The 20,620-nt window shown below is 41.1% G+C and overlaps 1 protein-coding gene across 9 annotated transcripts in view; it reads right to left on the reverse strand.

The window, feature by feature from the left end:
- The window catches only part of RARB (retinoic acid receptor beta), a 317,576-nt gene that overhangs the window by 186,183 nt on the left and 110,773 nt on the right, over positions 1-20,620 (reverse strand). For all 9 annotated transcript variants that reach the window (XM_042043055.1, XM_042043054.1, XM_042043058.1 and 6 more), the window contains one exon: positions 8,161-8,661. In XM_042043055.1, the coding sequence (XP_041898989.1) occupies positions 8,161-8,338 (178 nt within the window). In that variant the 5' untranslated portion in view covers positions 8,339-8,661. The remainder of the gene's footprint in view (positions 1-8,160; positions 8,662-20,620) is intronic.

Consider the following 20,620-nt stretch of genomic DNA (forward strand, 5'->3'; position numbering starts at 1 on the left):
GCCATCAGGAGCTCAGCAGCCCAACCCAGGTGACACCCACTATATTTAGGGTATGACTACTTTCTAAAAATGCATTATCTAGACAAAACAGTTGAGTATCTTAGGGATGCAGGTTCTGGTTTTCCGAATATTTCTGATATTTACTCTGACATTTCCTCTGAGTGCGTGTGGTGTTTTGAAAGGAAAAGAGTTTTCTGTTGCTTAAGGCCAGTTCTTCCTGTTTGTTAGTTTATACCAAACCTAAGTTTTGATATGAATAAAACTGTTGCTTTAAGTCTGATTTCAAACATGTGGTAAAGGCAAATCTAACAATTTTATGAGATATAGTTACTTTTGTAGAGGGTGAGTCTGCCCTGGGGAATTTTCCCTGACTAGATTTATCACAAGTTTTTTGAACCAGATAATTTTGTTTGATAGCACATCTGGCAGCATCATAAAATCTTGACGTCCCAAGCTATTACACAGGAATTACTTTTGTAAATCATTTATGAATATTACTGATGTAGGCCTATTCTGGGCAGTAAGAAAGGAAATGGAGTGCTGAAGGACAAAGGAAGGGAAAAAGGATTCCCTGCCCTTTTGGGGCTCATCAGATAGGGTGGGTATTTATCATTTTAAATGGGAAACATGTTGTCATTGATACAGCTGAAAAGTCCACATAACACAATTTGTTCCCCATATTCCCTAAATAGGCAAAAGGGGAAGATATTGTACCAGAGGAAAACCATACGCTGATCTCTCGTGAAGAAAATCTGTCCCTGTCCTAATCTTAAATAAGACTTCCCAATTAAACACTACATATTGCTAAAACCATAATAAACACAAACTAACAACTCACGTAGACTAAAGAAGGAAAATCTTACCAAGGCCAGCACTGAAGCAAAACAAAAAGCCCATTTTAGATCACACACAAAAAAAGGTATTTACAAAACCCCCCCAATCCACACAGTGACCTGCACAGCAACGTGACTGAATGGAAACTCTCCACATAGTTAAAATGACATGATTAGATGCTAAACATACCACTTCAGACAGAAAGCTGGAAAATCAAAAGCTTATGTTTACTTTTAGTATCATAAATTATCACAGTATTAGCAATTTCAGAAGATTGCAGCTATTGACTTGTATTGGAAACACATTGAAATAACTTTGGGTGCTGCCACCTTGCCAAACCCCAAAGCCTGGCATTACATTCCTTTTGAACATATAGTGGGTGCTTCATCTGTGATGGATGATCCGACACCAAACACACCATCACCGGGTGGAGGGGCAGCAGAGGAGTCACCCCGAATGAGCCAACAGTGGGGGATTAGAACAAGCCCTTCACTCTTCATTCCTGATGTCCCCAATACTGGGAGCTACTGGGTTTTATTTTTGTTGAGCCAGAGCAGAGGAAAAGGTCATTTGCAATATTCCACGGAAACATATTTCCAGCCTTAAGTAACAAGGCATTTTGTTGGGGAATTTCCTTGCTTTGGGGCCCATAAAGAGAGAAGGAGCAATTCTCTGACAGCTCCTATTTGGCTTCAAACGCCAGGCTCCTTCAGACTATGGCATGCACCGAGCCATTATGGAGCACATGCCAGTATTGCACCACACACTTTCCCCGCCAGAGAAGAAAATTTCTAAATTTGGCTTCCTCCCAGGAAGCAAATTCCTGTCCATACACACCCAGATTGATTTCTCACAGATGAGCATGCTGCCCACTAAAATCTGATGTGCACTGCATCCACAGGGTGCTGAGGACCCACCTCGGCAGGGCAGTGGTGTGGCAGGAATTGCCAGCTGCACCAAGTAGAGAGGAGCTCCTGGTTTATTTGAAAGTGGTAATACTGAAAAAAAAGCTCTAGCATGAAAAAGCAAGTTTTAATTTTCGGTAGGTTCAAATCCACTAAAATCTGAAGATGACAATGTAACATAGTTTTAATAATCGGAGCATGGATGGTTTCAAGCTGCACAAAGAGCTCCACCAGGAAAAAATCCACAACATGACAAAAAGGAAGAAATGAAAAGAAATGGTGGTTTCCACGGTCACAAATGGTATCTGCAGAGGATCATCTGGACATTGCTCCTCAGACTTGCCAGCGTGAGGCAACATTGGCTGGGGCTAAGAAATCTGAGATTCATGTTCTGTTTATCCCCCTCCTCCTGAATGCAAACACATGTTCTGTCTTTCCAATAAAGATGGACAACACATGCACCAAGTAGGTGCATTGAAAGTCATCTGCTAATTGCAGATACATGTAAATGACCACACAGCAAGCTTTCCCAGAGAGACAAGACTGGGAAAATGGAGACGGCTACACTAAGATTAGAACGTATGAAAAAAACTCAACAACATAATCAAACAAGGTTGATTCATGTATTTTTTCCTAATTCAGTATAACTATTATACTACTTTAGACAATTCCAGAGAGCCAAAGAGTGATGAGGGTTGGGTTTTTTTTTCAGTCCATTACAGATAGCACTTGCCTCAGTAACTATGCCAATGGAAGAAAATCCATCATATACTAACCATACTCCAATCTCCAACAGGAATATTCCCCATTTTGTGAAGTAAAGTGAGATGTGGGAGTTCTTGACCTTCTAAGTAATTAAGGGAAACAGAGACATTCTTGTTTTTATTAGAGACACACTAAACTATTTGAAAATAATTTGAATAGCTGAAGAATTAGTGTATTTGCCTGCTCATGAGTAGTGCAGATAGTTTAGAGTTCTCTTGGGGGCAACACATCGTAATGAATATCTGCTATTCATATTTAATGCAATCTGCCAAAGAGTGCTTTTGGGAGGACTTTCTGTGTCAATATAATGATTAACAACAGGACTGGAAAAGTAAATGAATTCCTGCAACGGGTGGGGCTGGTGGGGCTGGCAAAAATATCTTTCAGTACTATACCAGTTACACTGGATTTAACCGAACTTTTTTAATGACACCACTGGAAAACCCCCTGCCGGGCCGGGCCCGCCCGGTGTGGAAAGCAAGCAATCTTTAAGATGAAGTTCAAGTAGTAAATAATTGCATTAATGGAAGGAAAAACAATTCCAGCAAAAAACAATGCCCAAAACAACAATCTGCCTGTCCTGAGCATGTCTGAAACGCCTGATATGTAATACTGGCTACTAAATAAAATAATTAGCATTTACATAGCACAACCCAGAAATAATGTTGTAGGTACTTCTTTGTCTGCCTCTTTGAGTTCCTCAGTTGATTTTACTTTCCATACATTTTCTCATATTTCGAAGACTTACATAAAACAGAACATGAAGTCCTTTATTCTTTACAATACACTTTTAAAACACCCCAGACAGAAAAGAATGGAAAAGCTTGGCTAAAATACAAGTAACCTTAATATGGAATTTTCTCCATGGCATCCCAACAGTCCTCTAAATAACACACTCAGATTACTTTTTTCCAAGCAATCTGGATGAAGCAACCTTACTAACTTTATATAAATTCCAGGACATGCTTGTATCAGACTGACTGCTCTTCCCTGTCCCCTTACCAAGCTACTCCTATTCCTCCCTTGCAATAAATGGAAGGGAGGACATCAAGGATTCAAAGGCTCATGTTGGCAGCCTGAGGACCAAGACGTGGGGCAGGGGTCAGAGGTAGAATATAGGATTGCTCCCATCGAATGCCATAGGCTACACAAATCACCTCATTCAAGCAGATGCTCAGTCCAAGCAGAAAGGGAACAATTGCCAAACAAACTGTTTTATTATTTAGTGACTCCCACTGTGATTATTGTCCAGACCCTTTTTTAATTTGATCTAGGATACACTCAGGGATTCCTTTCATCACAGCATTAGCTCAGATTAAGCTTTTTCCTCCAGCTCACACCAACTGGCTTTGTTATGTAGCGGTCTCTACCCATGTTAAACTAATTCTGTAAATCTCATTCTGCTGAAGTGATGTTACAGGAACCAGCCTTGCAAAGATACTCTACAAACAAGCAGTAGGACTTCATCTTCCCCATGCTGAGATTTGCTTGTGAAACTGCAACATCGCTGTGTGCCTTGCAGTTCCATCAGCCATAACATAAAGGCAGCACTTTCCTCACCAGTTTTCAACTCCCTGCATATACTACAGTAATCTGTACAGCTTTTACATACCTTCCTTCTCAAATTTCAGGTGGTGATTCACTTGGTTAGGGGTGTTTCTTGTAGTTTGGGGGTTTTCTAAGACTTAATTTTTATAACTAATCTTTTTCTATAAATTAAAATGTGCTGTTACAGCCACAACAGATGTTTTATAAAGAAGGTAAACTCTTCTAAAGCTGGTATCCTCATGTTGTGACAGCTGCCTCACTGATCTCTGGCAGCAGCATTAGGTCTCATGATGGCCAGATGGGTCCTGGCCCTCCTTCCAGGGCTGATGGAGAGCAATGTCACTCAGATACCAGAATTGCCTGTGTGACCGCTACTCACCTGAACCTAAGGTGTTTTTACTTTAATAAAATGTCAAGTAATGATATTTGCCCGTATTTACTTACTCCTTCCCCAAATATTTCACAAGTGTTCCCTTATTTTCCTATTGCAAACATGTCTCTGCAGGACTTTTGCCCATTTCCCATAGCTGCTCCCAGTCTGGCAAAGAACTGAACTCTCTTGGTCTACAACAGACTGGTGCATGACCCAAAAAGCACAAGAATGTCCCCAGTTTTGCCTTCTCTCACCATTTCTAAATGAGCTAAGCAGTAATCTCCTGAAACCGTCTCTGCTGTGTAGAAGAAATTCCTCATTCATTAATGTGGCCAGGGAAGCCTGCACGCCACCTGATCTCAGGAGTGAAGATGTCTGCTCTGTGCTCCACGGGGTAATACAGCTGTAGGTAAATCAATCGGACTTCACAAAAGTAACGATCTTCTTGACCGTGGTCTTGTTCGGTGCTAATGCATCGTTCACATACCCATAAAAGTGGGTTTTTTCATCTTCTGACCTCTCTAGCACTGCGACCAGACCTCCAATTATTAAGTATTTTGCACTATGTATCTCAGTATAAAAACAGAAGCCGAGTCACAGGTCACAGAGGCAACAGCATTATTAACATCAATGAAACTAAATCACTCCATCCTGAGCGTTTATGGTAAGCCCCTTGTGCTCATACAATTCATGTGTCTAAGATGTACTGTTGTCTGTTTAATGGGACTGGAGATACCTACCCCAACTGTAGATTAAGATAACTTAATGCAACTTGATATAAGGCTATTCTGCCATCATTAAAAGTTTAAAACCAAAACAGAACAAAATAACACAAGACACTAATACAAAAGCTCAAATGGCACTAACTTTGAACAAAAGCTGTAGAATGGCATTGTTTTAAAAAGATTAAAGAGATCTTTATAACCTTCCTGTTATGTAAAATCATTTCTATTGGATTCTACACGCATGAAAAGAATCTGGAAGATAAATAGTACAATAGCTTTAAGCATGTAAAGAGCACTGGTTTGGCCAAACTTTAATTTTTTCAGGTCTTTGCAAGAGAGTTCTACATTATTCCATCACACAGTATAAATTCTAACTTTAATAGAGCCAATCAATCATACTGACTTTGGCCTATGGGTGGCTTCATTGTGAAAACAAACAAATAAACAAACAAAATCTACAATGAAGAACAGAACCCTGAAATACAACCTAAAGCTCAACCTGCATGCTTCCAAGAACTTGTCTCTATAAATCCAGTGATAGAAACCTTAAGCTCCAGAATCAGAAGTCCACAGACAGAGTGTTGACACCACAGGTATGAAAACAAAGTAGTACAAACCAGAAGAGTCAACCTGCAGTGGACTGTGTCTTAAAAGAAATTCTCATTCAAGTCATCCTCCGTCCTATCTTGCCAACTTTAGCTGGTATTTGCAAACACTATTGCCCTGAGCTATGCACAACAGCTGCCAGGCTTTTGTGCTCAGCCAGAGAGCCAGTGCTGCAAAGCACCTCAACAAAAATACTGACCTGAAAATGCTGGGACCAGGGCATAAAGACACAAACCCCAAGATTCAGAAGTAGCCACTTATTTTGCATATTGACAGAAATTCATACTAAGCACTACTTTTCTGAGAGGCTGAGCACTGACTGGTTTATTAATCATTAATAATGCATCAGCAACACAGTCTTAACTCCACAGGAATAATTCATAGAAAAGAAAAACTCTGCATTGCTGCGCCATATAATTTTGATATTTACCAATGTATGCCTCAGAAAACATTCCCACTTACTAATAAAACTATTTCTTCAACAGGTGCGTATTCCTGAAGTAGTGCAGGATAAATTCAGAATGGTAACCTGATAATCAACCAGGATAATTTCTGACAGGACTGGAAAATTGAAGTTACTTGTAGACCTTCTGGCTGTTTTGTTTTTCATCTCCAGTAAAGATAAACACCCTGCAATAGAACAGGGCAAATAAATACCTGACCCAATTATACTTCTTCACATGTGTGACTGGATGAAAACTGTCCACACAAATGGAAAACAAACAAACAAACAAATAAAGAAACAAAACCCCCACCAGTATATGGTCTTGAATACTTCAAGACTGCCCAGCATTCCAGTATGTGTACGTGAGACGTGAAGCCACAATTAGTATCAAGCAGCACAAAACATACAACTTAACTCTTCAGAAGTATTGTCTTCACTGTGATTTCCCATTTAAGTTCGGAGCTGAAACTTTGTGAGATTTCTGTTGAAAGATGTATCAGGGACAAGCTTCCTTTTCCTTTAGTAGAAAGTGCATTGTTCCACACATGTGCTGTTCAGTCAAGACTTCTCATATCCAACAGCCACAGTAATGTATTTAGACAAGCACCTTCAACAACAAACTGATCTGCAAAGCTGTATACATCTGGGTTTCCTGGGTGATAAATACATTAGTCACCCACTGCAAAGACCTCCAGAGAGGTATCATGTCTAAGTGATCCCACTTAAAAAGTTTATACCTGGGACAGCTTTGTTTGGAGCCACTTAAACATACATAAAACTAAGACCAAGCAGAAAGCATGCTTGTCATAAGGCAATGAAAAAGCCTTGCCCAGCTAATATCCTCAGCAGTGCCACATGTAGAACTGTCCCAGTTTCAGCTGGGAGAATTAATTTTCTTCCTAGAAGCAGGTAGAGAGCTGTGGGTTTGGAATTGAGTATGAGAATAATGTTGATAGCAACAACTAAAGCATCACTGTGTTAAGTAGTGTTTACTGTAAGTCAAGGGCTTTTTAGTTTTCCATGCTCTGCCACTGAGGAGGTGCACAAGGAGCTGGGAGGGAGCACAGCCAGGACAGCTGACCCGAACTGGCCCAAGGGATATTCCATGAGGTAAAGTGCCATCCCCAGTATATAAACTGGGGGGAGTTGGCCAGGAGCTGCCAATGGCTGCTCATGGACTGGCTGGGCATCTGTCAGCAGGTGGTGAGCAACTGCAGTGAGCATCTCTTGTCTCTCCTGGGTTTTACTTCTCTCTCTCTTTTTGTTGTCTCCCTTTCCATTACAATTATTCTTATATTTTATTTCAATTATTAACTTGTTCTTATCTCAAACCATGGGTTTTACCTTTTTCCCCCCCTGATACTCTTCCTCATCCCACTGTGGGGGAAAGGGGATGTGAGCAAGCAGCTGTGCGATAGTTGGTTGCTATCTGGGGTTAAACCACAACAGAAACTCAACCACAGACTCCAGGGCTCATTCTGCAGCCACAGGTAGCTCACAGCTACCAGCTGTCCTCTGGGCTGCTCTTCAGAAGCTGCACAGGAAGAAAGCAGTTACTTATGGAAGAAAACTAAAGCAGTATTAATAACTGTGCAGCTTAAGAGAATTCTATACTGAGGAATCATTGCCATTCACGAATACAAAAAGGTCAATTTTTCTTTAAAAGCAACATTGGATTCTGCAGCTAATACAATAATGCAGGATATACCAAAATGCATCGCAGGTTTTTGTCACTCTTGGTTTCAATAGCTTTGATAAGCCATACAGTTGCCTGTTTATTTTTACAAAAACAAGAAGAAGTGAAAATGGTATTTCAAAACAAATGCATGCTCTTTGCCCAAGTAAAATACATCATAGATGAACAACTGCAATTACTCTTGGTATAATTTCAGAATGAACACGATCAGTCTCTATTAGAGGAGAGCTGGCCAATAAAAGGTATTAATACCAAGCACTTACTTGCAGGTGATGGGGTGCTGCATCCACTAGTTGGTGGGTGACTCTGGAGTCCATGGAGGGAAGGTAGTGACAGTCCACCAATGACGGGAGGAAAAAGTAAGGGATATGGTGCTGCTGGATAGTGAGTCATACGTCCATTCACGGCCGGTACCGGACATGTGCGGCTACTGGTTGTCATGTTAACACCTCACAGTGGACAAATGTTACGTTGCATCACTCCAGGCCAGACAATTAAATACCTCAAACTGTGAATGACGAGGGCTGTCAAGCCTGAAAGTACAGCTTGAGCTGGATTGTGTGATGATGAAAAGGTAATTCACTAGATCAGGTCCATCCTATATTTCATCACTGCTTCCTACTGTTCTCCCTTCTAGGACATTCTTGCTCTGGAGACTGTGGGTAGAAAGACTTCTTACTCTGGTATCAGGGTGCAGTTCAGTTGCTTATGCAAATGTTTCTCTGGAAGCACAGTTGCTCTGTACAGATGTGTACTGTGAAAGTCTGGGGGAAGAAAACAATATACTGATTATAATATACATATTTTTTTAAACATGCACATAGAAAAAGCTTTTTTCCCACTGTAACTTTTGTTAAGTTACCATTTATTTATCAGTATCCCATGAGATCGAACACCCATTAAGTTGATTTCCCTGCACAATCTGCTACCCCAAAAGCAATTTCTGGTGTGACGTAGTCATGTTGTGAAAACTTCCAGATTTAAAACCAACGTATCAATAATTACCTGAAATATTGATGCTGGGGGAGGAAAAAAAAATCAACTTCTAAAAAATTTCCATGTATGTAAAAGCTTTCAGTGTCCCCCTAAAAGCTACAAAACAAATGGCACTGAGGAGGCTCTCAACTTCCCTCATTGCCATGGCTCAGGCAGGGCACTGAGGCATGTGTCTGAGGATGATCTTGGGTTGGACTGTTAAAGCAGTAATTGGTTTAACAATGACTGTTTTTACAAAGAATAGTTAGTTTATCTTATTATCACTTAGGAGACACCTTACTGATCGTTCTCTCTTTTTTTTCTTTTTTTGAGAGGTAGGGGGAACTGCCCAAACAAAGAAGCACCTATTATTTCATAATCTGGGTGAGTAACATGACTCAATACACTGCTCCTGTGTTGTGGTAGGGAACTTGCTTGTTCTCATGACCACCATCTTCAAAGTCATCCAGAGCTACACACACCTTCCTCAGTGTTTCACCCAAATGGCTGCCACCTTTCAAGGGGTCCTCATTTTCTCAGGCTCTGTACTGAAAGCCCCAGGCTGAGAACAGGACGCGTCTTGTGATACTCTCACCCATGAAATTTGCTCCTGCCATAGCAGTTCAAGTCTGCATATGGCTGGAGCACATAGCAAATAGCATCTGCATATAGCAAATGGCTGGTGGTCTCTGAATCAACCTGCTGGGGCAATGCTACTGGTGTCTTAGAGATACTGTACTGGGAAGGCTGCAACCGCTCTGTATTGCAAACACTGCTCCTGTGTACTCATGCAGTACTCCAAGCAACAGCCGGTGAGTGCTGCAGCTGAGCATCACCCTGCACGAAGAGTTTACTCATCTCCTCCAACACATGCTGCAAAACAAAGACAGTGGGAGCCACAGAGCAAACTCAGCCACCCAAGAGTAAGGCAATCCATGGCTGCCTAAAGCTTTGTTTTCTGAAACAATGTACTACACTCTTGCATCTGCCACAGTCAGTGATCACTAACCACATCCACCACTATACAGCACTTTTATCTGTAATTCTTTGAAATTATAGCCTGAAACCAAAGGCAAGAGGATTTTTGGGTGGGAAAATAAAGGAGCAGTGAAATGATGTGTCAAGGTCACAAAGCAAAACTGATGCCAGAGGAGGAAAACTGCGACAACGCAACACTGACTATCACTACTGCTACTCAGTGCACCAGTTGTCAGTAAGAATTCAAATGAGCAAGGAGGAAAAAGAAAAAACCCAATTCAGATGCATATGTTTGCCTGTCAGAGAGCAGCAGAGTGTTTCTGCTCTGTGTGGAATACCAGCAAAGGTTACCAGCTGTGCATGTTTTCAGACAGCAGCTTCTGCCGAGTGCAGCCTGCTTGGGTATAACTGAAATGTAGCTTGTAAGTATTTGATAACTGTGTAAATTATGCACAAAATGCCTTAATGCTAGTGGAAGCAAACGTATGCAGAGATGAGGCTGTAAGAAGGGGACATAGCAAGCTAAGGCATAGCTGCTGGTCAAGCTGAGCTCAAGGACCTGCCTGGAGACCAGCAAAACCAGGCAGACCTTGGGAGGCAGCCCCAGCCGCTAAAATACATCGACAACACAAAATGAGATGAACCATCGCTGGTGCCTGTTTTACCCAGCTAAGGCTTTACGAAGCTTAAGAGACAAGGAAAGTCAAGTATCAAAGGAACACGCAAAATTCTATAAAGCAATTCCATAGAAGCCGGCAAAAATACTACACTTTTAAGTGTTTGCAAAAAAAAGAACAGGAGAGGGATGCTAATGAATACCAGCCCTAAAAATGTGTGCATTAAATTAAACACAGAACAAGGTCATCTATTTTTAAGTGATGTAGGGCTTTGGAAACAAAATTCATCTTATAAAACTATCTAATACCTTCAATTATATTCCTATTAGCCAGAAAAATGCAGAGCTCATCATAACTTCAAAACGTTCCCAGAACAACATCAGATCTATTTGCATATTTAAGTGAAAAGTATTCAGAAAAAAAGCAACTCCTTCAGGACAGAGGGGAAAAAAGGCACTCAGGAAAACTGCTTGGTCACTTCTTCATTACTGAAGGAACATGATCTGTGATGAAGCTGGTGATGACAGAACACAGCAGTGTTATACCTCCTCAGTATCAAATACATATATTTACAGTGCCCAAAATAGGTTATAATCCTATAGTTTTGCATGCTTATAATTTTATGTGAGATATAGTTATAAACTGAAATTACTACATGAAAGTAAGTTTTTCTTGCCTTACTCAAAAATCACCTTCCTTTCACCACTCACGGCCAGAAATTTCCTGCAGATAGCTGTGCTGGAGATATGCCTTCAGAACTTGCTCCTCTTCAGAGTTCTTCAGAAATTTACTTTCTATAGGCATGATACTCTAAACAGTGTATCATTTGACTCCAAGTAGCGTCCCTTGGGAGCACCAGGTTGTTCACACGGCTGAACATTTATGCGATGGTCAAGGAGCAAACTGTAGGCAGACGTCTACGTATCAGCAACTCCAGCTTCTTGTAAAGGAACAAATGCCACTCGTATTCTGTGGTTATCAAGGGACTTCAAGTCACCAGCTCTGGTAACAGAGATTACAGACCCATCACTTTCATCACTGCACAGCAGAGGACATCCCAAAGTAGAAACTGCTGCAGGACAGGAAACCCAACAATCAGTTGTTCCCATTCACACTAGTTCCATGAAACAACTCCCAGGATCCATTTCACTTTCACCAGACAGACACATTCATGTCCCTGAACTCACTGATGAGAACCTAGCACTGGACATCAGCCACAGATGTCTAGGCTGCATGTGATTCCAAGGTGAAAACATCTCTTTTGCCTAACTAAACCTGTACCATAGCTCAAAACACTGTACGGATGTCAGTTTTGTGAAGGAGATTTTCCTTTGTTGTCACTTGCCATGGTAAATACCCCACAGCTGACAAGCTTACCCTAAATGGGTCAGGACGAGCCAGCTACCACAGCTGAGGACTTACCAAGAAGGAACAAGCTAAACTGACTGCAGAGTCACCTGGATGGTAGATGACCACCCATTCATGTGATGCAAGAGCACAGATTTCTGCCCTGGAGGCAGAAGGCAAAATTCTCAAAAAATGGCTGTCATAAGGCACTTCAGAGCATCTCCTCAGCATACGATGAAAATCCTCTTCCATAGACCTCTCCTTAGTGACTGTTCATGAGTACAAGGCCCTTAGAACAAGCAGTATGGAAAAGGATCATACAGAAAAGTTCCTTTGAAGGTTCACCAAGAGATGATCACACTATGCACTACTCTGCATTGAACAGCAGCCAATGACTCTTCTTTGACATAACATATGCCTCCTCCTCTTTGGTTTTTACAGGCCTTTTATTGACTTGACTTCAGTGATAAAGCAGATGGCCACAGGGGAAGGAGGTTACAGTAGCTCTAGTGCAGAGCAGAATATTTATCAGCTGCAGTTAATGCAGCAGGTGTATCTGTCTCTTCTGCATTTCTTCTCAGTGTTTGCACAGCTGAGAAGAAATTTAAAACTACAAATTTTCACATATAAGCTCCAAATTTTACTGGATAAACAGTAACCCAACTTTCCTTATTGTCTCTTAATTTCCTATGCATTTTGCACAGGCTCGACTACAGAAAATAGCTTTGCTCTTCAGACATCCGTCAGTTCTCCTAAAATATATTAAATGTATTGAGCCTCATTCATTATATTGCTGTTTAGCTTCCATTTGGTAACAATATTTGGTATTACTGTAACATAACTCATCCTTCTGAATTTTTCACTTGTATAAGATTTATTTGAATTCCTAAAATCCCTTTGCTTTATAGGTGACTTTGATGCACATCAACAGCTGGACAGGCAAGAAGCCAAGGCAGGAGGCTTGGCCAATTGTTCTGTGTCAGTAGGAAGGTTACACTCTGTCCTCCCTTTTACCAACAACACCCCAATTCCACATTCCTCTTCTTCCCCTCTCACTATCCATAGCAGGGAATTAAGTTGTCAGTATCGCAAGTAAAGCAGAATTTTTGCTTTTTTTTTCTTCCCTCACTTCTGAAAAGGTCAGTGGGGAGTTCTGCCCTACGTATGGCAATGTTTGAAATTCAGCAGTCATTTTAAGATATCCAAGATGTAGCACCCAGAAAACCTCTAAGCTGAATCTGCCATCCCTACACCCTTCTGCCATAGCAAACTGCTGTTGCTCTTCCTTTACAACTGGGGGAGGAAACCAGGAATGCAGGAGAGGCATCCCAACACGAGGACACGTTCTGCAGAGAGCCGGGCGCTTGGGAATTTGCTTCTCCAAGCCCTCGGTCTGCAGCATTGTTGCCCCCGAAGTTTCCAGGGTCACAGAGGAAGTCTCTTCTAAGTTCATTTCCCATTTTCCTGCCAATGCCAAACCCCCCGCCCCTCCCTTAAATCTTAGGCTAAAACAGGAACCTCTGGACTGGGAGGGCAGCCTGGACAGTAAGACAGGAGAGGCAAGTTGCTCTTCTCAGAGACACAAAAACAATTTCAGAGAAATTTTGCATACAAAACCTTTCAACAATATATTACATGTTTTTCCCAAGGGACAGAGCCGGTGGAGTTCTTATTTATTAGGTGGCTTCAAGACACATTCTAATGCTGTTTTCAAAACAAGTTTTGAGAACCCTTACTGTATTTAATGTATAGTTTGTATTGAAATCCCTGATTATGCATATGCTTTCTATTATGCTGGCTGATGGTGTTGCATTCAGCGGTACTGAATAATTCAGCAGATTTAGCACGACTCAAGTGTAAATCAGTCAGATCCAGTAACACGATAACCACACTGCCTTTAAACTCTTAAAAATGCATGGAAACTTTTATTTCATAAAGAGGCGTACTGTGTTCTGCACCAGTTCTCACTGACTGTGAGATGTTGCATTTTTGTTTTCATGGCTATCCAACAAGATTTAATTAAACAATAAACTAGTTACCGTGGCAGAAGTAAAAAAAAAAAAAAAAAAAAAAAAGCCTTTGGAGTGTTATGTTTCCTTTATTAGCATAGTGATGTGAAACTAAACAGAAAAAGCAATCTAATAACAAACATTCCTTTGAGAAGGGCTCTGGGAGCAAAAGGACATCCACTTATTGTTCAGCCCATCCCATTGGTCCATATACGGCAATAAAGGTACAATAGAAGGAAACAGGAAACAGACTGGCACATCTGCATTATCTTATTAGAGGCTAATGGATATCTGAGAGGAACATGCATCTGATGCTGAATAGTCTGTACCAATCTCCGAAGCAATTACTCTTAATTAGTGGATTCTGTTTATAGATGGAACTTAGTGTACCCTTTTGTATCAAAGAGATGCAGGCATCTGGAGAGAGATATGTTTTTCTTAAAGGGAAAGCACTGCAGCACAATGTGAGGGTTGGGCTATTTTTTGGTTAAGGGTGGGTTTTTTTTTTTTTTTTGCAAATAAAAGCTCTCTGAAGCATAACATACTCTACTGTATTATTAATCAAAAGAGCATGCTGGTTTAAAAAAAAGTAAAGGGGGAAAAAAGACCATACTCTTAAACTCTGAAAGTAAACACAGAAAGCTAATACTTGCATATGAATTATATGACAAAAACCACTTTGATGATAAGCAAATAAACAACTGAACCTAAAATTTCCAACCGCTGGCCAAAAAGCTTAAAATAGCAGCTTAAGTCAGAAGAACAACATCTGCATTTTGTATCTGCCAAGTCTGCAGCCAAAAAAAGTAAACCACTCTATATGACCAGATGCATGAATAAAAAAGCAAATGCATGAAACAGAACTTCAAAGTCAGATAATTGAAAAGCAGATCTGTAGCTCTTACATCCTATAACCACAATTGTCATATATTTTCAACTATAGGTGCAAGACTTATGGAAAGAAGGAAGATAAATTGTTGTAATAGAATTAAGACACTCTTACTATGACACTTTTCCTGAATCTTGGTATGCAAGATAGCTGCCTGCTGGGGGACTGTGAATTCCTTTTTGTCATAAAGCTGACACTTGCAAAATGGGTTTCTGTTTTATTTGGGGGTTTTCTCCCCTGACATTGCTAAGAGATAATTAATATAATTAATGCAATTGTTGTTTATTTGAAAATCCTATTGGGAAGTATAAAAAGGAGGGGGGAAAAGCTTCTTTCTCCCTAAGCAGCTATGCTTCGAATTGCCTGCATTGCAAACACACGCTGATATATGCCTGAAAAAGAGCAAATCTAAATCTGAAAGGGGAAAAGGGAAAAAAAAAAGTGAGACACAATGACATCCATTTATTTACACACCATACAACAGTACCCTGCTGTGCCAACTATTGATTTTAGTAGAACTGAGAGTCCATGTTGGAGAGGAGCAGCAGCTGTGAGTACATAGCTTGAATCCTCATATGGGAACAATACTCCATAAGCAGAATAACCTATTTCAGCCAACCTTCATGTATAACAACTAACATTAAAAACACACAGAGCTTACATTTCAAAAGCTGAAAGGCATCATGGTTATTTGCTCTGCAAAGGTTCAGGGGAGTTATTAATTTATTTGGGCTAACACAACCAAGAGGTGTGAAGGATTGGAAATCCATGCTTCACATGTCTCTTATTTTACAGAGATGTTAATTCTGTTCTATACTAACCATATTTAAGATCCAGCCACTGCATCAGGCAATTTCTCATCTTCTCCTGTTGTCTGCTGTTTTAAAGGGCTGTTTGCAACTGAGATGTGGGGTGGTTGGGTTTCTGGGGGGTTTCTTTTGTGGGGGGAAGGGGGCAGGGGATTGGTTGTTGCTTTTTTTTTTTTTTTTACAGCTATCTGCATTTCATGTTTCTTTCATTACTCAGCAGTTGCCAAAACTATACTGAGAAGTAAAGATAAATGGTTGGGTCAGGTGATGGGGTTAACAATTTACTGTGTGTACTGCCCCGAGAGCCAGATATAGTAGAATTGGCTCATGTTTATGTACAGGATGAGAAGTTGATTTCCTGTGCAGTGGCTTTCAATCACCTCTGTAAGGGACTCTCTTGCACTTTTCTGCAGAGAATTCAAAGGGCTCTGAATACATTTTGTGCTGGTATATAGGACACTCTGCTTTGTAACTAAATGCATTCCTTACTTACTCTGTCACATTCAAAAAATCCTGAAGGACAGTCAAGAAAAAAAGTTCTCTTTCATCTATGGAAACCGAAGGAAAGGTAGCTGAGCTTCCTGCTCCCTGAGTTTTAAGTGAACTTGTACACTCACTACACTGCCCAAATTTAAAAGCTATTTCTTAATGCTTAAAACTGCTCTTTCAATGGAATTCAACACTTCTGTTCTTGCACTGTCATCTCTGTTGTTCCTTATTAACATTTCCAAGGATGTAAAACAGTAACTCCATACTAAGACTATCCTTCATGAGAGACTATCCCATGTCCTACAGAGGTTTAGGAAATCAGAGATTTGCCAGACCAAAGCTGTGGGGCTTTTCTGCAGACCAAACCTGTTTCCTTGTTTCTGCCCATCCACAAAACTCAAAAGAAAAAACACATCCCTTCTCTCAAACACAATTCAGATGACCCACAATTTAAACAGCACAGGGTAGTTAGCAAAAAAACAGCTCTTAAAAAGTAGGTAGGTGCCTCAAGTCACATAGAACCAGAAACTCCAGTATGAAGCTTTTCCCGCTCAAGGTGCTGTGCCTATTGCTTTAGTTCTCTGTCCACATTTTCTCTGCAGGTGTCCTGTGTTCTTGCACAGTTTCTCCCTACAGTTCAGAAAAATGAGATTGGATTTAGCAATCCAAATTATCCTTTACTGTCTTATGTGTCCAATCAGATTTTTTTGTTCGTAGCTGCTTTTATGCAAGATGGCAACCACGAAGATGAGATACGATTGCTGACAGGACTAAAGAACCTATCTCTTGGGCTCCCCCCTCATCATCAAGTCAAAGAAGGGAAAAAGAAGCACAGGTAACAAAGGTAAGTTGCAACCAGCACCAATACACTTCTAGGATTTGGAAAGATTTACACAGGCTAACAGGTAGCACCTTAAACTGACAGCATATTCAACTATCCATGATCCTCACCCATGAAGGAAAGGTACCATCTCCAGTTAAGTTCAGAATGGAACATGCTCCCTGTCCAGCAAAAAAAAAATCTTCCTCTAAAGTCTCCTTAACTGGCAAATAATTGGTCTTTCCCCTTGCCTACAAGGCACCACAAGATAGCATCACATGGATTCCCAGCCAAAGCAAGCTTTTGTGAGAAGAGCTCTTGGAAAGAGACGGGAGGCCAAGGGAAGGGAGACTGAATAAGCAAGAAAAACCACATCCTGCTGCCTATGTTCAGTAATGTCATACAGTATTATGGGATGTGCAGACATTTACAAGTATGCCAATCGCTTCCCAAGTGGCGTTACAGCGAGGAGGAGTGAGGAATGCATCTGAAGCCTCCCCAGCATGCTCTCAGAATGTTCATCCTTAACTTTCTAGCTGATGAGAAACGTCATGGTGAACAACAGCAAATACAGCACTTAACATCACTGCAACTACTAAAAAGGTCTTATACTGGCTGTTTATAACTTTTAAGAGGCCTCCGAGATCAGTAAGAGGGGGTCAAGTGATGTTATTGTTCTGGTGACAGACGGAAGATCCCTAGTAAATGATCGTGGCCTGGGAGTTATTAAAAGAACGGAGTACTTCATCAGCTCAGAAGCTGAAGAGGAAAGCAGCTTTGGAGGGCGGTTCCTTGACAGAAGAGTACATTTCTTTGGGAGGCCAACGGTCTACAGTCAGAACATGCACTGCAGAAACAGGATGACAAGAGATACTTTCTTAAGGAGAGCACAAAGACAGGCAACACCAGTGACAACTTTTACTGGTACTGGTCTCAAAACCCCAATCAGTGAAGCCAGGAGTCAAGGAAAATGATTCATCAAATGCTCTATGAGTGGTGGGTGCAGAAAACATTAGTTTTGATGGCTGTGCTTTATCTGAACATCCACATAGGTGATGTAAAGTTGCCATAGGGTTATGTTGGGAAGGATCAGGGCAATTTAGACCTGCAGCCTTTGCTGTTAGCTTCTTGAATTGCTAGAGATGACTGTCCCAGCACAGAAGCAAGTCTCATCTCTCTGTTCAGACTTAGAGGTATCTTTCTGAGAAGTCCTGGTCCTAGCAAGACCACCACAATAAAGCAAAGCAGCACATCCTCTCCCTGCCCGAGGTCATTTGAGTAGTCTTCCTCTGCATGGGCCCATACAGGATATCTTTAGTGCCACTAAGGATGGAACCGAGTAGTTAGATTTATCCAGCCTGGATGTCTAGCCACAACTGCAAATATTGTCATTAGACTTGCTTTCATCACCAAATTAAGGCAGAAAATGCTCAACATATTTAATTTCTACTTTGTTCAGTATCTGGACAACCAGTAAATACAGATCCTTTTGTGCCCCACTATGGCACAGTGCTGCCTGGAAAGGCACTGAAGGGTTAGTATGTGATCTTCACACACTGTGCAAAGAAGCAAACAGAGTTCAACAGTCACTGAGATAAAAAAAAAATATGAGAGTAAAATTCTGTTTAATTTGGAAAACATGCACTACAGCAGAAGGTTCTGCCTCAGCTCAGCACACTTCACTTTACAAGCCACACAAAGAAGCATCCTGCAAGAATCCACTTAACTGCAAAGAAAAATTCTGCTATCTGGAGTAATCTAAACTCATTGTTAGGATGAGCATGTGGATTCATGCAAGAAATGAATAATGTTTATTCAGGAGGCTGTCTGAGAAACCTGAAAGAGGATTTTGTAGGGGTTGTGCCTGAATTGTGAAATAATGTAGACTTCCCAATCCCCCAAGATCTGGAAGGCAAGACACTATGCTCAGGAGGTAGGTTCAATCTGTTAGCAGTCCAGTTTTCTGCACCACAAGGCTGGAAGTTCTATTTCCTCTGAGCTAGAGGAGTTTGCATCCCTGCTGCACCCATTTGTCAAGTGAGGACGGTCATCCAAGGGGAACAGGGGGAAAAAGAGGGTTCAAGCACTGGTTGTGAACTTTGTTTGTGAAGACTAGTCTGTTGGACTAGAGGTGCATCTATCATCTTAATATCATGGAGGTGTGGACGCTGTGCTAACACAAAATAACTTAACACACATAATTTATCACCTTTTGTTATATATGTCAAGTCTAGTAGTCTGTCTGCTGAAAGGTTCTGCAATTCCTCTGAGTTATTAGAGTCTTCTGTCCTACTTTACCCAGAAGACGACATTTCTGCTGTCTACGTCAGGCTCCTGAACCTTCACTTATTACATATCACAAGTTCCAATATATTCCCAGTAAGACTCCCTGAGGGTCAGCAGAATATGCCAGAGGGCTGGTGGAGATTATGAACATCTATTTTAAAACCTCTGTTCTCTGTAGCTCCCTGTCACAGGAACAATAGGGTAGCAAAATTAGGAACAAGCACAGCCATTAACTAGGAGGGGACAAAGCCATAGCATGGATCACAGAACAAAAATAGCATTTTTATTGTCAATATTTTGCTTAACAGGGAGCCAATAAAGCAATTGCAAAATGCTAATAATACACTGAGATAACACTGCACATGTAAGCACCTTCAGAGCCATCCTCTGAATCATCTGAAAATGTTGCAAAAACCTTATCAGTCAGGTCATAAGGACAGAGGTGCAATAATCAATCACGGTAGCCACAAAACCAGCACATCTTTTCCACATTCTAACATGCAGAAGATCTACATCCCAGAATTGTCTGCTAGAGGTGCTGGACAGATGGATTACATTGTCAGAAAGACCAACGTGAACTATGACCTTACATTTCACATCCAAAAGCAACTACGAGGAACCTAAGCACTGACAAAATTCAAGGAGACTTGTGTCATGCCCGCCAGTCTGCAAGGCAGGACTTCTGATACAACACAAAGGTATTCTTGCAGAGTAAGCAAGTGTGTGAATTAACTGCACAGCAATCATTCCCAACAAGCCCTTTTCTGAAAGGATCTTTCCACTGGTAAATGCAAGACAATTTTCCTGGTTCTATGAGCTGAGAAACCAGCCTGAATTACTTCATGTTCACTGTGCAGAAAGAAGTTGATGCAGACTCTAAGGAATGGAGACAGGTAATACACCACCATGCAGCACTTAGACCTGCCCAAACCTGCCATCATATTTAAATATTTCAGCTATAACTTGGATCAAACACTTATCAGGGCAGCATTTAGCTTCTGAATGTATTGGGATCACTAATCTTTCAGCTTCACGGGCAAAGTAATCTATTAAAATAATGAATTTTGAAAACATTTAAGAAAGTAACAGTGAGCATTTTCATAATTAGGTCATGAGATGTGGGTTAAGAGCAAAGCTCACAAAAACATTTCAAATCCCCAGGAGATGCTAAACTTGGCTAACAGTGCCAAAGATGACTCCTCCTGTGGAAAGACAGTGTGGTTCACGCAGGGCTTCTTCCAACAAGCCTCCAACCAATTCTGAACCACCACAAGCAGAACAACAGCAAGGATACTCAGCCTTGGCAACAAGATGCTCATTTCTGCAACCTCCAACCCACACACATCAATAAATGTAAGCCAGTAAGAGAAGCAATGCTCTCAAAGCTCCCAGCAGCACCTTTACCCCCATGACAGCAGTCAAGTTCAGTGTGCTGCTGAGTATAAGCCAGACCCATCTCCTGGTACTGACAGCACCATGTCTGCAGCAGTAACCCATCCTTCAT

Source organism: Corvus kubaryi, unplaced genomic scaffold, assembly GCF_017639235.1.
Source record: "Corvus kubaryi isolate FWS band 111438036 unplaced genomic scaffold, C.kubaryi_AGA036_p1.0 37398, whole genome shotgun sequence".
NCBI lineage: Eukaryota > Metazoa > Chordata > Aves > Passeriformes > Corvidae > Corvus > Corvus kubaryi.